At 44.2% G+C, this 17,808-nt stretch overlaps 1 protein-coding gene across 1 annotated transcript in view; it reads right to left on the bottom strand.

The window, feature by feature from the left end:
* The window catches only part of LOC117230969 (transcription factor SOX-6), a 324,156-nt gene extending 309,932 nt beyond the window's left edge, over positions 1 to 14,224 (bottom strand). The window contains exon 1 of the mRNA XM_033489084.1: positions 14,110 to 14,224. Within this exon, the coding sequence (XP_033344975.1) occupies positions 14,110 to 14,115 (6 nt within the window). The 5' untranslated portion in view covers positions 14,116 to 14,224. The remainder of the gene's footprint in view (positions 1 to 14,109) is intronic.
* Between the last annotated feature and the right edge of the window lie 3,584 nt (positions 14,225 to 17,808).

Raw genomic sequence — 17,808 nt, 5'->3', positions numbered from 1 at the left:
AACTATAAATGTTCAACTTAGCTATCTCTTAAATAATACTCATCAAAGAGTATGAAAATAATATTATTAAAGAAAATACTCGGCACAAATCCTCGCTAATCACCGAAGCGATAATTGTCAAAAAGTTTGTAATACAACGATCGACAAAAGATGCCATCGAATAATGTTACTCGAATAATGCGCTAGAAACCAAACGACATCCCATTTGCGAAACATTGCCCCAGTTCTCGCGATTGTTAGGACGCGTGTTAATTTGCAAGCGCGTGTTCATCGGGTACGAAAGATTCGGATTGTGTAACGAGATAAGTTGCGCGCTCGTCACGAGCACGCCAGATTATACGCTAGGTTCGTGCATCGGTTCTCGAATCGATACTCGGGCAACGTATATAAGTATTACACATGCATGTGGCATGGCCACACGACGAGCCACGGTTCTCCAGTTCGCACGGCCCGATATATCTGCGGATCGATTCACGATGGATTACCGCTTCGCGAATATATATTCAGCTTTCTCTGTCAACACTGATTTGCGACTCGCGTTTCGGGCAGTTTCGAATTCCTCTACGATATCTTCTCCCCCTAGAGACGCTCAAATTAGAAGTTATTCCAACTTAAATGTTGTTGGTCGATTCACAAATATTCATTAATAGTTGCAGTGCAATGTACAGGGTTAATGTGTTTGAGTTGGTTCGGCGGAAATGGCACGAAGTACGGAGAAAATTATTTTAGCGTAAGGTTGATCATAAGAAGCTTTGTTGATTGATTAAGAGTGATCAATTAAGCAACGTTTTTCTGCAGCGAATTAGTATTCTTCATATTTTTTGTTTAATTAATTTCAAATTGAAAGAGGGTGGTATAGTCGAACGAGAGATTATTCTTCAAAGATAGACATCTCTCGTGAATCATGTCGTAGACTTCCGATGGTAGACAATACGTACAATCTGGCGAGTAACTGTTCTTGTTAACTACGTACACGCCAGCTATCCCAGGGCATGACTGTCTAAATTTATTGCAAGTCGTATCTATTCCTTATCTATTGTATTTGATTCCTGGGCTAGCTATATAATAGTAAATAAGTATATACCTCTTAACATCAACATTGTGTGAAACCTTCATTTTCCCAAACCTGGAAAGACTTTTCTATTCGTGCAATTACCCCTTAACTGACCTTCGTCAGTGTCCACCCAGTTTGAACAAAAACCAGAAACGAAGGAACGAGGCAAAAAGACTATCGCAGAAAATCTCCGTGAAGGCAAAGGGAAGGTGCACGGACGAAACATTTACCGTAGCTGGAACGTCGCATGCATCGGCACCGGTGCATTGTTGCTCGCTGGCCGCGATGGTATCTGGCCCGGTGACGTTGTCGTGAATTGTAAGACACCGGCGGGCCGCGGATGGAAACGAACGGATCGAAGGAACCCACGGCCACGTGAAATATACGTCCACGTTTCGCCTTCTATCCGGCCGATTATCTCGGGCCTGCTGTCGCTCACGCGGTAATTGTCTCTGCCCCCGGGATCGGCCGAACCGTTCGATACTTAATGAGACGTACGATTGCTCCCAATTTGGTATACGTACGCTACACCGTCGGATCTTAACCTGGCTAAGCTGATCTTACCTGTGCATCCAGCGTAAATCTCCGTCACGCAACTGTCGCGGCTATTATGTCGCGGAAAATTTACGGTAATCCGGTGAATTGTTGACAAAATCGAACCTGCGATCGTTCTTCGAAGGGAAATGCGATTTTCATGCTGTATACTAAAATTTCCTGCTAGATATATGTTTGCAATAAATACATCATAATTCTTATATAAATTCTCAGATTGGTTTCAAATTTAGCTAACATAATCGTGACTATCGTGTCTCGTTATAACACCGGCGAAGTTTTAAAATGATTTGACATAAAAGTTTCTTACGATGAGCGTTCAAATATTTTCGTGAGCCAGTGTAGCGTAAACTCATTCGTCATGAACGATATATAATATAATTTTTGAAATATTTTTGTCCTTCGACGATACGTAGTGACGCGTAATTGAAGCATTTGTTCGATTTTCGATCTGATTGTTGGCCGATCGCGGATGGCGTAGCTGCCATTGATCTTCGTTAACGCAATGTCCGATCAATTAAGCGCCTAATGCGGCATCTTCCCGCGGGTAAAAAGAGTCGAGGTACTTTCTTCGTATCGCGTGCAGTGTATAATTAATTCTTCTGCCATTAAAGCGCTATCGCTGCCTACCGGTCCCTGGGCATACCGCCTCCGAACAGAGAAGGAGAAAGGAAAAGAGAGAGAGAGAACGTAATTAAGCATGTAAAGTAATTATCATTTTTTCTGCCAATGTGAGGCAATAATTATAGCTCTTGCGTAATCTGCAAAGGCGGGACGACTAGTACGATTCACGACAATGTCCGTTCGTCGAGATACCATCGAGACGTATCGTTCTATCGAGAATTACACGGGGCAACAACATTGTATAGGAGTCTTCCGATTAGCGGCAACGCGAGATGGAATCAAAGGGTAATCGCGAGAGTAGTCCGCTTTAACGCTTAATTATCCATTCCATGCGTAGTATACACTGTATTATACATTCAGTGTAGTATACAAAAATCTATGAACTGGTTGTTGAGAGGTTTTATAGACATAATTTGTTCAGCATTTATCTTTTTCTTTGTTTCCTGTAAAACTTTATAAATGTAGTGTAGATTTTCTGCTCGTTTATGGCTCTCTAAGAATCTGTAATGTTTTAGAGTGCTGTGCTTCACTTCTCTGTGCAATGATTTATGTGATTTTCTTTTACTGTTCTGGCCATTGCTTCTTTCCTTCTTCTTCTTTTTGTTCAATTTAATTATTTATTAACGAATAACTCTGTTTTTGCAACGGTCTCCAATTCGAATACCTTTAATATGTATTCGTTGTAAAAGAACATAAAATATAGAAAAATATAGAATTGTATGGAATGAACAATTAAATAAACTATATAACAAAGTAAAAAAAAATGAAAATTAAATAAATCAATCAATCGCACCAACTTTCTATACTATCGCGACCGCTTTCAACCCTAAGAAGAATTGGCAAAAAAGAATAGCAATTTCAAGCCTCGCAGACGAGGACTCGGTGTCGGACGAGAAGACGAAGCGGAAAAGGACGGGAGGGGCACGTGGGCTCGGACCGAGACAACGCGCGTCCGTCGTCCAGGTACGAGGCATTGTTCTTGAGTCGCAGTACATCAATTCCGCGAGCGAGCCGCGGCTGCCCACGCGAGCGTTCTCCATGGGCCGGCGTCTGCGGCCCGTGGATCGCGAGGCAGCGCGAGCTGCAAATGTTTCTCGGGCTGTTATAGATACTTACATAAAGAGGGAATGATGTATGCCCCTCGATGGGTAATATAATGTAGGCGGCTAACGAGAAAGGCCTCGCCGCGGCAGACTCCGCTCCATTCCGCACGGCTCCGGCGTGCGCGCAAAAAGGGTGGATCCGTAAATTCGCTGCCTTCAACTAAATCAGCGCGAGTAACGACGCCCGTCGTCGCCCTTGCCCGACATCCTTCTCGCCCGCGAATCGCCGGAAGGCCTCGCCATGAGACAACCTCCGCGAAAAACTTTCCCCTACATCCGGAGAAGGAAACGTCTGGATGCTTTTAAGTGTCTCGCTGGCACGGTTAAGGACGTGGTTTAAGACGAGTCTCCATGGTGGCCGGAATGGTCGGCGTTCGATGTTGAAAGAAATTGGAAAAATCTCGCGGGTCGAGTCGTTGTTGAGTGGAAAAGGGTGACGAAGAGGGCAATGAAGAGAACGAAGAGCTCTTGTTTAGGGACGAAGGCAAGCAGCATGCGCGCAATTCCAGTGTTTTATGCTCGCGCCTATGCATGCGTAACGAGTTCGAGGCTCGTAACTCTCCGGTTAAACCGACTGCTTCGGAGTAGATAAGCGGTTAACAATCGTTTACGTCGGCAGGACGTTCGTTTTCATTCTGTTTTCAGGGGTTTTGTTGCGAGCGTGACCGATGGAAGCGAATGGAAAACTCTGCTTCTGTTCTTGAGCGTGTGCGTGTTAATTTATTCCGGCGTTGTGACGCGATTTGTTCTAACGCTTCTTCGTTTCTCTTGAATTTCTTTAATTGGATTGTATCTTTGTCTCTTGATACCTGAGTGACTTGTTTCATAAAAGTATCGAGGCTCCGGAGTCAGGTTATGAAATTGTTGTATATTAGCTGAGTATTTGCACGATTGTTCACGATCTTCCGAATGTCTTCAATGACGTGGAAATGGCGATCTCTTGGGGAGTAGAAGGGAGTCATAGATTTCAGCTTCAAGGAATACAGGTATAATTTTAATATGTTTGGCGGCTATCAGCCATGAAACGATCAGATCCAGTGCACTATCATTTAATTCAAAACATTTTGTACTAGCTAACTTGACTAACATACAACATAGACTTTAATAAAATTCATACGCAGATTGTTTCTTTTGTCAAAGCAGCGATAGGCACGACAAGTTATAAATCAAACAGTATTTTTATTTCAGAAATGAATTACGTATTCTCGTAGATTCTTTTTCTTCCTACATTCTTTCGCTCTTCTTATTTTTTACTTGCTCTTTACCGATGATTTCTTCGTACGATGTCCTAGGAAGAAACGTTTGTCAGAGACTAATAAACCATTCTGCGTTCTTCACATAAAAGAAACTCAGGAGCGACGCGTGTACATGCTCCTATTCCGTAATGGTAGCAGTGGTATTAACATAAGGATTCTCTTGGCTGGTGCCCGGCGAGTTGGCGATTTAATAACCAATCGTACGCGAGCATTCCGTCAATCCAAATGTATCCAATTAGTTGTCGGGCTAGGTAATGAGTTTTAGTATCTATTGACAGTAGCCGAGGCGCGCAGATGCGCGGTCATTAGCAATTCTAAATGGTGTCGTGCGAGGCCTGGTCATTAGGAGTAAACGTAAATAATAATTACACGTTCGAGGGCTAAGAACAATCGCTTGACGTGAAGAAATACAAGCTCATGAACGCGCCACTGCTTTGCTCGTCTTTCGTTCCTTTCTTCTCTTTGTCCTTACGTCTTTCGTAACTTCCAACGCGAGCCTTTACGTAAAATCGAAATAGTATTAATGAAAATTTTACAAGTCACAGGTAAATCCTCCCGAATTGCAATTTCAATGATAAAACAAGTCAATCTTACAAATTACAAATCAATTGCTCGACCTACTCAGTGTAAAATTATAAATTCTTGAAATAGTCGATTCTAAAAATTATGAAATCTCTAACCTACAACGTGTCACTAATTAATCTACATATATCATCGTTAAACGTATAACTATCAATATCAATACTAAATTATAATGTAGGTGTTCTGATCTTCTTCTTCTTCGCTTCCCGCCATCCTTCTCTTCGCTTCTCTTCATCTTCCCATCCTCCGGTCGATTTTCTGGTTGCCGTTGTCCGACCTGTCTCTTTCTCCGTTCCCGTTGACTCGCGCGGAGAGTGCCCGCCGCTCCGAGCGCTAAATAAAGTAAAAGTTTAATGGCGCACATCCGTTGTTCCGATAGATATCTTAATGCGACCGGATTTTCAAGTCCCTTGAGATAAGTGCACGCCGATGAAACCCAACGGCGTAAGGGCCCGATAAACGATGCACTACGTTTTTTGGCCAAACAGGGCAGCGGCCAGAAGCAGCATCGAGCGAGTGAGAGCGGAGGTTGGGCGAGGGGCAGAGGCTCTAATGACCAGCCCATAACAATGTCGATCGACGGAAAGGTTATTAGGCGGGATTCCGCGTCCTCCCGAGATTACGCGCCCGATAGAGGCCCACGATTCATTGTATTATTTTTTTCGGCGATTCGCGCGGATACAGATACGCATCTGTGTACCCTTTTCGCCCCGCGGCTGGACCGTGTCCGCCATCGCGTTTGGGGAACGATACAGTCGCATGGAAACAGCGACCACCGAACATTCTTGACGTTGTTGCTGTCCGGTTGCAGTTTGCCACCGATAAAGAAGAACCCTGGGAAGCAAGTTGGAAAGAAAGCCGATTCGTTTGGATGCGTGCAATGTACGTAAGATACGACCTGCAAAGCTGGTAAGAAGTAGACCGATGAAGTTGCTCCGTGAATTCGGAGGAAGGAATGAGGTGACTGGTTAGGTCTTCAGAACGGTGATACAAGGACAGAAAATATTGGGTAGGGATACGTAAATGAATTTAAATTAGCGAATTTTACTTGTGAATTTAATTAAGTTATTGGTTAAGGATCAGGGTTTATTATCGTAAGTGATTTTTATGAAAATTACTGAAAATTATTTCTGCAGACAGGAGATAGAGATTTTAAATAAAATGTATTTTGTATTCATCGTTATTTGCTCGAAGTTATTAAAAAGATTTGTTAACTTGTGGTTACTCTAGAGTTAATATTAAAAGTAGGTATATTTTTTTGACGAAACAAAAAGGTGAAATTAGATACTGTTAGCTTCGTAATTTATTATTCTATCAAATACATACTACGTACTAATCTTGATGGACATTTCAAATCTTAATTCCTTACATATCAGCTTACTAAACACTCAGCTTCGTTATTGATTCTCAGCAGAAACCAGGCGCCATGTCGAATTTGGTTACTGGCCGGTTCGCATAATTCAAGCATGTCGAGTAGAAGCTCCATCTTTCAGATGCTCACGGACGAAGGATGATCGTTGAATTGCTTCTCGCCAAGAAACGATTCTCCGCGTACACGATGGAGGAATTAAGCCGCGATTAGTTACTGTTGCGTTGGAAATTAATTGTGCACTGTCCAACGTTAGAACAGTGGGCGTGAACGAGGAAGTGAAGGAAAGCCACTGGTTATTACGAACTCGGGGCCATAATAACTTGTACCGCTTTCATGAGAGGCTTGCCTTGTCCCTCTCTTCGTCCCCGAGCTACTCGTAATTCCTGTCTCTGTCTGGCGTTCTTGTTGCAAATAGAATTAGGCAACGGCGTGCTGAACAGTGTGGCTGAATGGAACGTTTCCAGGCGTAATCAGCATCCCCGAGGCAATTCGTTGATAATAACGATCAATTAACCGCTGTTTGCAGTGCCAGAAACTGGCTTGATAACTACAATTTTCTAAATTGCGACTCGTCGAATATACTAGCGATGCGATGGATTGAGAAAACTATGTTGGGAAGATTCTTTCAAGTATTATTGTTTTTTCGATGCACCTTCAGCAATTTTCAAGATTTATCGAAAGGAATGTGGCTATTAAAGAATGTTTTAATTCTGGTTTCTAATTACAGTCGTCGATTTCCGATGAAATCTATCGATTACTATCTATTTTCGTCTTCGTTTCTTAGGAAATATGCACGATGTATGTAGTGGTAATTATGTAATTACGATAAATAACAGAAAAAATAATGGATTAACAGGCAATTACTCGTTACGATATACTTCTGGAAGAAGTAGAGCTATTCTGTTTTAGATTTGTCCAATAGTGTGCGTCTTTATAGAAATAATCAAATCGTCTAAGCAACTCCGGTTTCGAAAATAGAAGCTAGATATTCGGTAATCGAAGAATTATAAGTATACTCATAAAAATGTAAAAATTCTGCTAAAGTTACGACTAGAACCACGTCTATTGGAAACAAGCGTTCTAGATTCAACAGGAGTCGAATAACGTTTAAATGACAATTACCCACGTTAACAAAGTATCGATACACCCATAATTCATCCTAACCACTTACGATTAATCTATCCAGTTCTCCCCTCAGTTAATAGCAAGCTACACAAGAATTACAGCGAACGATTACATCGTGGTTTCATTGTCCTCGGCAGGAACCCGATCGCAGGTCGCGGAGGTGTAAAACGAGCCGAGAGCGAAACTGCCGCGCAAACTCGAGGGTCGCGTCGGACGAAGCGAGGATGGACAGGGTGGTCGACGTTTAAGGGAGCGGCCGGACGAGTAAATATTCGCCTGGACCTGGCGATAGTGGCGAGAGGTTGTGGGGTATACAAACGCATTTAGACGAGGAGAGTATAGAACGACACCGTATAGACGGGTCGAGGCAGGGTAGCGGTGCCTCGGCAGGTGAGTTATATTCGTTAGGTGGAGTGCGCGGATGGGTCGTTGAAGAGGCACGGAAACCCCAGGGGGAAGAACGAAGGTATCCCAGCTTTATTCCAGTTTAAACGGTCCGTCAAAGTCACCATTACCATTCCGGTTCGCGCGAACCATTTATTTACGCGGTGCCGGGACGCGCCGCTTATTTATAGCCGTCAATTAATTATCGCTGAATAATGAGCGCGCAGAACCGCGGAATACATTAGCCGAATCGCCATTCTTACCGGCGTTTACTCGCGTCGGGGGCGGCCGATTCTCCTCCGCTCTCGTCTACCATCTATCTCCGTTCCACCGACTGGGAACCCGCGATCTTTCGCTCTCTCCTTCTTCGTTTTCTTTGTCCGTTGTTCGGCCTCTCCGTTCCACGAAGGACGGCTTCGATTTGTTCGGAACGAGCTTTCCTGTCCATGCGTGGTTCATTGTTCGCGTCCCTGAACGACACGGCACAACCGCGGTCTTCGTTGTACGCTCCCTGTTAAGCTGAAATAGGATCCGGTTCAGGTGTTGTCCTTTATGGCCGAGGACGAAAAAACGGACGCTGTTCGCGAGGCGCGCGCGACTGTTAGCGTCACATCTTTTCCTTCCTTTCTTTCTTCCTTTCGTCTCGTTGTTACATCTATAGGGAAACGAGTAGATTAATTTGCCTCCGAGCTGGAATTCACGCGGTTGTCAATGGCGCCATGGACGTTACTCCAAGTTTAGCTTTCTAGCATTTTACTTTCCTTTTTTTGGTTTTTCGTATGGTTCGCGTGACTAGTGGGTAGAGATAGTAATTACGCGCTGAATGGACGCGTGGGAAGATACGGGACGTGGGTTGGTCAAATTTGAACAATTTGCGGTTTTGTTTAAATAGGAGTTGAAGAGGTGTAATGAATTTTACATATTAATCCTTTCAGTCCCAAATTATCTGGCGACCAGGAACGTTTGTTTATTTTAAGAAGAGCAATTCGTTTTATGAAATAAAATGAAAATTGTGTTTTATACAGCTCCGTGCAACGTAGCATACAGAGTTCTATACGTAGCATGAATAATTCTATTTGTCAGCTGATAAACGCGACTCTTCAATATTCATTATTGATGTCTTATTCGTAAATGATACGTTTAAATGGCTTGTTAGTATAACGCATGTCTCCCAGGAAAATAACCGGATTTGAAAAGCCTGCAGGTAGAAAAAGAATTGAATTGAAGAGGGTTAAGTCCGGAGTTAATCGAGTGTTGGGCGAATGTTCAAATTCAATTAACTCGAAAGCCAACTACCATGCAGGAAAATCGTATTCTACATTTATGATTTACTTTTATCCTTCTAGTACTTTACATTGAATGCGTTGAATTTAATTGCATTTTGTATTACGAGAACAAGAAGATTTTACTAAAAGTGAATTGAACTATAGTCCATCCGCCAACAAAACTTCAAACTCATGCCGTATTGTTTTCTCATCCACGACAAGAAAACACCAAGCAGCGAAAAGCAGAATCAAAATACAACTACCACGAAAGAGCAACTATTAAGTGACATATACCAAGCGACGGGAAGGAGCAAGATTGGTGTTGTGAAAGAGACGAAAAGACTTGCCGTGGATGCCCGGATCCCAGGGAACGGGCTGACATTCCCTGGGAATAGCTACTCATCGATTACGCGGTATACAGTGTTGAGTGGGATCGCGAGTATATATGGGATGCGGTCGAATAATAATAAACGGGGATAAATAGCTAACGAAGGACGCGAATGGTTGCATGGCTATTGCCCATTCATATAGACCAGGCCGGCTGGCCATCGGCTCGCCTCGTCTCTCCTCTCCTTTCCTCTCTCAGCTTCTCTCTTCTGTTCGTGGCCAGGCCAGGGGGGTGCGCTCTGGCAAACTGCGCTTGTCCACCAGGGACAATAAATGACATTGGACCGTGGTTCTCGCGACGATACGACGGCACGACCGCCAGTTTCTACCCGGTTTCTCTGCTCTCTGGCTCCGATCTCTGTCTCGCTTCCACTCCCACTGTCGTCCTCATCCCCAGCCTACTTCTTCTCATCCTCCTCGTCCTCATCCTCGTCCTCTTCTTCTTCCTTCGTCCGAGAGCGTAGGCAGGTTGGCATACGAGCCGCGGTCAACTCGCCAGCTCCTCTCTCTGCTCTAATGAGCTTGCTATTATTTGCTTTATTGAATGCAATTAGAGCTTACTCCGTGTCCCTGTCCCCCTGCCGCCTGCCCCTTTGCGCGACTCTCCCTTCTCGTCCTCTTCGTCTTCTCGCGTCGAGGTGGTTCGAGTCTCGCATACACAGCCTCGTATCCTGCCGTAATCCTTCGTTTCTTCACTGGTGCTGGTGGATAAACGCGTTCGTGTAGTCGCGTTCGAGAGTACATGCACGTAGGGAATAGAGTGTATATAGGAGTACGGTGGACGTCGATGTATCGCCGTAAGGATGGCAGGGCATAGCAATCAGCCGCAGAGATGCATTCGAGCACTACTGTGTAATTTCTAGAACAAAAAGCTTGCCGTAATTGTGTTCATTATCTTCGGGGCCCCCAGAAACAAAGAGGACGCCACAGGGGGAACAGCAATGGCGCCGCGAGAGGGATAGAACGTCGGATATCGCGAATCGGCCGCGAAACTTCCGCTCTACACGCGCAGCGTATGTGCTCTTCCTATCCTTCCGATTCCTACATGCGATTCCTACTGTTTCGATAAACATCCGTTTCTTTGACACGGCAAATAGTAAAGAACTTTGTCCGACCTAGATGACTAAAATTAAGGTCTGGAGGGTTTTCTTCGAATTCGCATTATCCTCGAATACCACGTAACTATCTAAACAATCTCACAGAAGAATTCGGAAAATAACCCCGGGACCATGTGTTACAATACGATTAGCCAGTTCGCAATCAGTTCGCCATTAACTCGAACTGTGTTTGAATATCCCTGTGAACCAGCGATAAAATGTTTCTTTCTCTCGTTTACGATGCCGAGCAGGGCCCAAAATTGCTATTCTTGGTGCTACATGTCTGGAAGCGTCCACCTCGGACGATATCATTTCGGTGGAGCCACGGGGCACCGCGAGAATTCGGTATAAATTGCTTCGGGGGAGCGAGTTCCGTTTAAAAACGAATCACCCGGGTATTATCCTAAGTGAGTTTTAATGACTCAAATCAGAGCGTGGCACCGCGGCCGTGTCCGCGGAGAACACGCGAAACTTCGTCGGAAATTCGGTTAATCGTACGGTTGTCCAGGGTCGTTCACGGCTCTCCGGGCCGCCTTAACGAGAACGAAGAGCGCAAGAGAACAGGGCGACGCTTGTCGCACACGCGAGAGTGCGTACACGCGTAATTGCACGCTGCCGCTCGCGTGTAATTGAAGTTTCTGGAAAGGAGGGAGGATACATTGTGCCGGAACGCGACACGTCCAACCCGTCACGCCGTAAACGTTACACACGCGCGCGTGTGTACCTAATTGCATGTTACCAGCGCAGCTCGAGATTACAAGATCAACTAGCTGCGCTGGACGAATGCCTGGAATCGAGGAATTACGCTTAATGGGGAGCAAGCGTTAAATATTATTCAAACTAACTGCGTCGTGTTGGTTCGAACTGAGTGTCGTTTCGATCGTTCGACGAACTAATTTTGGTATTTGGTTTCCGTGAAACAGGCTTTCACGGAGGTAATGTTTCGAGAACTAAGACTAATAGCTAGACATACCACCTCGATAGAGGGGTTTCACCGCTTCTATCGATCAATTTGCTTCTTCCAGAAATATCTATTCCCAAATGCTTTGAAACCCTCTTAACGTCTGTCGGTTATCGCGAATATCACTCAAAAAATTTGCACACTTGTCTCGGATCCCTCTCTATTGCGTACTTCCATAAATTTTACCATACAACCATACTCTCACAAATACGCACACTAATCAAATGTCAATGCAATGCAATGCAAAACACGCGATAGTCGCGTCTACGTGCGCGTCGATGGTGAACGAAGGGAGTAAAGAATAAAGAACGAAGGAAGAAGAGACCAGCGAATGTAAAAGAACGGTAGAGAGAAACATAGAGAATCGAGGAGGATCAGGAGGACGAGGCAAAGAGAAGAGGGATCTCGAGGTGGTGTAATCTACGTAGCGAGTAGGTAGGATGGGCAGTGGATACACCGGCTACGTATAAGTATAATGACTGGCACTTCTATGCATTATCATACCGCTGGGGCTGGCTCCGGTGGTGGCTGGCCGGTCCGTGCGGTGCCTGGGATCAGCCGTGGTCGGGGAGATGAATAATTTCAGGACGGGCACGCAATTACGTGCGCGTACGTCTCGCGTACCAAGTAGCCAGTCGACGGGCCACGCACGCATACGCGCACACGTGGCAAGGAGCCACGGACACCGTAGAGCGGCAAACGCGTAACCCATCCCCTCGGACCGCTCCACAATCTTGGTATCATTTATATTTCACTGCGGGCAATTATTTCGGGCCCTGGCCGTGCCCATCGGGTGTCCGATAAGTTCGAACCCGAGACCACCGCTCGCGGTGCTACCACGGGTCTCCCCATTCTAGATTCTTCATTCTCTTACAGGAGAATTCTCATCTCGCGTCTTGACTAGTCGTTGCTGAAACGCTTGGATGTTGCGGATTAAGAATTAAACGTTCCAAGTGAAGCTTGAATAGATATTCGATGAATATTCGCAGAGGATGTGATTATTCTTGGTTCGAACTCGTGAATATTTTTGTTAATTGTTGGAAATACACCGGTTTGTCTGGACGGTTCAATGATTTGGTTGAATTAGTGATTGTTTGAGCTTCTATATGGAGTGTTAAAGGGAATATGACGGAAAGTAGGTAAGTTAAGGAGTGTTTTCGTAAGTTGGTGTTAAAGGACTGGAATGGGGAGAAGTTGTAAGAAGTTGAAAATCGATAAAAAAAGGTAGGTACTGCGGGGACGTATATAATTTGGTTTAAACAATAGTAGTCGTTAAGCGTTGAAGTAAATATCTCAAAAACTAAATTCTTTTTGTGAACAAATAAAAAGTATTTTATCTAAGAAAACGCAAGAGTATTGCTTAATAATCAAAAGTCGTAAATCAACAGTTATTACCAACGCTTTATCAACAAAATTCGATACTAAACACACGGGTGCCGAAATCTTATTGCTGGAACGAGGGATCGGCGCTGGCGAAACTAATTGAAACGAGCAACCGATGAGGAGTAAGATCGGGACTCGCTGCGATCCCGGCTGCGTTCGCAAACATATTGCATAATCGGTAATAACCCCGGCCCGGTTGGCCGGTTCGCCTTAGCGTATCGGGACATTAATTATCATGCCGTGACGTTTCGCTCGATCTTCTAATAACGGGCGTCCAGAGGCGGACACGCTTATAAGCTCGACCAATTCACCGCGTGCACGCTTATTCCCATAGCCTAATTTCACACGTGTGAACCTCCACCACCGACCTATATATATATACGTACACACACATGTATACATTTATCCACGTATCAGAGACCTGGTACAAATATCTATTTCTATCTCTCTGTGGAAGCTGGCGCGTCTATAATTTACACGCGTGTGTCCCCGCTCACGGGCAATAGTTAAAGCCTGTTAATTTCCGGCAGTGAAGTTATATCCGGTGCCAAAGTCCGATGCAATTAAACGTTAGATGGTAGCGCACGTTGCGCGAGCCAGTCTCGCTTCAAGCGACATCCACTCAGCTATAACGAGGACACTTTGAATCCGAAGGCTGGTAAAAGGGTGGAGAACCCGGAGAAGGGTGCGCGTCGTTCGAAAGGGGGGAGGACGAGGAGGATGATGCTTGCACACGGTTGCTCTCGCTTTAGTAACTCTATGTGTATCACCGCGCACTCCTATACTCGATCGTCTCGAGGATTTTCTTCATTATAAGTTTCAGAACGGCGTAACGCTGCCGAGAACCAGTGGCTCGCAAGACTTTCGCCCTGGAAAGGTTGGCCATGACTGCGCATCGCTCTCTCGTTCTCGAGTGGTTGCGCTTCAATTTTCGCTTCACGCTCGCGAGGCATGCACGACTTACCGGCATGTCTTTTAACGAATCGCCGGCCCGAGGGATCGGCAGTTGCCACTTTGAAGACGCACCACCGGCGCGCACCACGTCCTCAGATTTACCGCCGCGAAACCCAGCTGCGCCGTGCTGCGCCGTGCCGCCCCCGGGGATCTTGCCGCCAGCGAGGGTCAACTCAGCCTGCTGGGACCTCGGATGTTGCGAGTAGAATCCTGGTGGAGGCACTTGACGTGTTTGTTTGTCTTTGAATCTTTTTGAGCACTGCTGTTTTAACACCGAAGTATTGTCTGGAGAACACTGATACAGAAACTACTGCCTTTTCTGAAATTCTTCTAAAAAGTGATTAAGGGAAATATATCTTGGCACAATGTTTTCTCTTAATGATTCACAACTCGCGATGTTATTGTTGAATAGCGAGTATATAATGGAAGTAGTTGATTTGTTTGTTCGTTTGCTAGCCTTGTTGAGCACTTGTTTTAACACCGCAAATTGAGTAGAAATGTCTCGATGATACGTACTCCTTCTCGTAATTCATAGATCGTGCTATTACAGTTGAGTGGAAAATTGGTGGAGTGAGATTAGATTGCCTTAAGTAAATTACCGAACAGTATCTCTGTAATTGATGTAATTTAAATATTTGGTAATGGCGGAGTATCACAGTGAAAGAAAGTTACAGGCTGGGTCGGCACTCTGTTCCGAAGAACTGAACTTTCTTCAATTTCACCTTCCGACTCCGTTATTTTAAGTTTCCGGCAAGTTAATAGAAAGCTTCGATTTATTTTTCCAATTTAAAATTCCCTGGAAGTTCTCTCAGACGTGCATTTCAGCTAGTAACCGAACGTTGTGTCTTCAAAGTCGTCGTTATCTTTCCAGCACGAAATAAATCTTCATAAGTGACACCACTCTCTTTGATGCTATATTACTGTATCCAAAATTTGAATTTTATATCTTCTTGGCAATGTGCATAACCGCAATACCAAACCTTAGAATTCAATCTTTTCCACTCACCATCTCGCGTACCAATTTAATTAATAAATACAGTGTACAAACCATTTTACTACAAAAGAGCACCTCACGCTATTAGTCCCCGAGCAGTCACCCTCGAAATCTTTAAAAATCATTTTCGCGACATCCTCTACGAAGAAACACCACAATTTATCTTATCGCCGATATATCCCGCAATCTGTCTGACACTTACTGACCACTCTCCCTAACTGTCGTGTTGAACAATGTCGCCGGATTATTACACCGGGCAACCACGTAACTCTGTCTCTTTTCTTTCCCCGTGGCGTGATTCTCGCTCGTTGTCCGATCGTAGAGGATACGTATATAATATATATTATAATAATGTGGGCCACAATGGATTCGCGTCATATCCTGGCTCTGTCCCCAGCACGGCCATCAATTAGATCAGCGCACCCCAACCTGGGTCGCCAGATATCACTCACACCCACCCGCTATGATCCATCTTCTCTCTCCTCGTCATCCTCCTCACGCCTTTAGCGTCTCATTTTCTCAGCTTAATCTGGTCCTTCTTCCACTTTCCGTCCTCTTCTCGATCTTCTGTTCGTTCTTCTTTCCTTCGCGTTTCCGTCCAAGTAGCGTGCAATAGAGCTATTACAGCCAGACAAGCGAGAAACTCAATTTAAATTACGACTTCTGCCCGTTGTTACGACCGTTATTATAACGTTAGCGTTTCACGGCGATTCCTTTGCACACGTGCGTGCAACAACGCCAAAGAGTTGGCTAACTTAGCCAGGAAAGGAAAGAAAGAATTTGGCTCTGCTTCTATGATTTCGACGAGATATCATGGGCAGGATACTGAAGTTATGTCCATTGTTGAATTCTGTTCGCAATGATGGGATAGAAATCCATAACAGTTATAGAATTTTAGCGTAGAATCACTTGCAGTAGAATTTCATTTATTATGTCTCATTAGGGCAACACAGTTCATACGATACAGTTTCACTGAACCGTTTCCTTAGGTCTGATTAGTTTGAACTGGAGTTGTGCTGTAATCAAATTGTAGCCACTTAGATTCTACAATTATCATCAATAATATTTTAGAGTTAATGAACCTGACAACTTTTCATACTTTATTCTCAAACGAATCTATTCATAAAACATTGTCTCTTAAAATGGAAATTAATTCAGCAATTTCCTACAGTGTCAGAGAATTCAAGATTATACTCGTTGTAGATGGTGCAGTTTCTTTGGACGTAAACGTGTCAGAACGGCCTTAATGGTCTATGGAAATTCGTTTCGCGTGACGTCGTGGATTGTCGTAATAGCGTATGCAAATTTATGATGATACATTCGCGATAATACTATGAATTAGCCAGGCGACGGGAACGTTCGGCGTATTCCGTGAAATTTAGCGCGTAATCTCTAGGTTAATTTAATGATCGCTCGTGTAACGGGGAGGGCACGCGGAATGCCTGCGTAGAATTTGTTTTAGAGACTTATGGAAGGCTGTAATAGCGTTGAATGGCTATTCTAGGTAACATTGCCGTCGAACATGTTAGTATTTTACGTTGCTTTCTTGCTGTTCATTTCAGCAGATAACAGAGGTATCGAGTCAGCGAACTGTGAATTCTTCAATTTCGAAGAATGAACAGATACGTTTCATTCGCGAGAGCAGAATCACAGAATTTTTTTCTACGTCGTATTCTATCTTTTCAATTGTACAAACGCTTATGCATTATTAACGAGAAACGAAAAAATACTTAATAAAATCCAAAGAAATCGAATTACATTGAATTTTATCGTGTTACAACGAATGTATGTCATATCAGTCATACTTTTCGTATGAAACTGTAAATTTACATTTCGCGTTCTAGCTAAATTGAAATATATCTGAATAATACGAAATTAAAAAGATGTAGGCTCAACTAATCGTGCAATTTCAAGCAAATGTAGCCACAAACGCTAAAATAAAATTAAACGATACAAACGCTTTACGCGCGCTACTATAATCTCGCCCATCAGTCGTAAGTGTATCGCTTGAAGCAATTAGGGTATCATAGCTTCAAATCGTAAACTAAGAAAATAATACGATGAGAGCAAACGAAAATAAATATGATAAATTGATCGTGAACCGATGCACAAAATAACAGCGTACATGTAATTAACAGATTTCCCCCATTACCGTCTCATCGCTGTATATTCAAATCCGCGATATAATTTTCCATAATGACTCATTCACGTCCGCAACCCGTCAAAGCTCTGAATATGTTAGTCGCACGAACACACTAAACAGCCAATAAATCCAAGCATCTGATTTTTAAACCGCCTCTAGCCAGAATCCTCTAATTATTATCCATCGTGCACGCCAACAATTAATTATGTCGTGATTATTATTCTCATGGCTCGTTGGAAATCAAAAATATCCAGCTCCGATTTAGCAGCGGTGCGTTGTGCTTTCATAGTCGGCTGGCGGCCGTCGATAGAGACATAATAATACATTTCCACTGGCCGCGCGAAGCAGTACGAGAGCTCGTCTTAGCGCGCGCGCGCGCCTGTTCTCCGTATAAAATCGTAATTAGCGCGCGTTTAATGGCAGCCCAACGGAAGTAACTGATTACCTCTCGCGTCTACCGGATTGAATACGCGTCTCGTTCTTTCTTCTCCTCCGTCATCTTCCTCTTTTTTCCCCCGTAGCTACACCCTCTCACTCCGAGCAAGCTGCTTTCCCTTTTCGAACGTCCAGGG

This window comes from Bombus vosnesenskii, unplaced genomic scaffold (assembly GCF_011952255.1).
Source record: "Bombus vosnesenskii isolate JDL3184/JDL3185 unplaced genomic scaffold, Bvos_JDL3184-5_v1.1 scf7180000013262, whole genome shotgun sequence".
Lineage (NCBI taxonomy): Eukaryota > Metazoa > Arthropoda > Insecta > Hymenoptera > Apidae > Bombus > Bombus vosnesenskii.
Note: the sequence above shows the minus strand (reverse complement) of the source record. Positions and strands in the feature narration are given on the sequence as shown.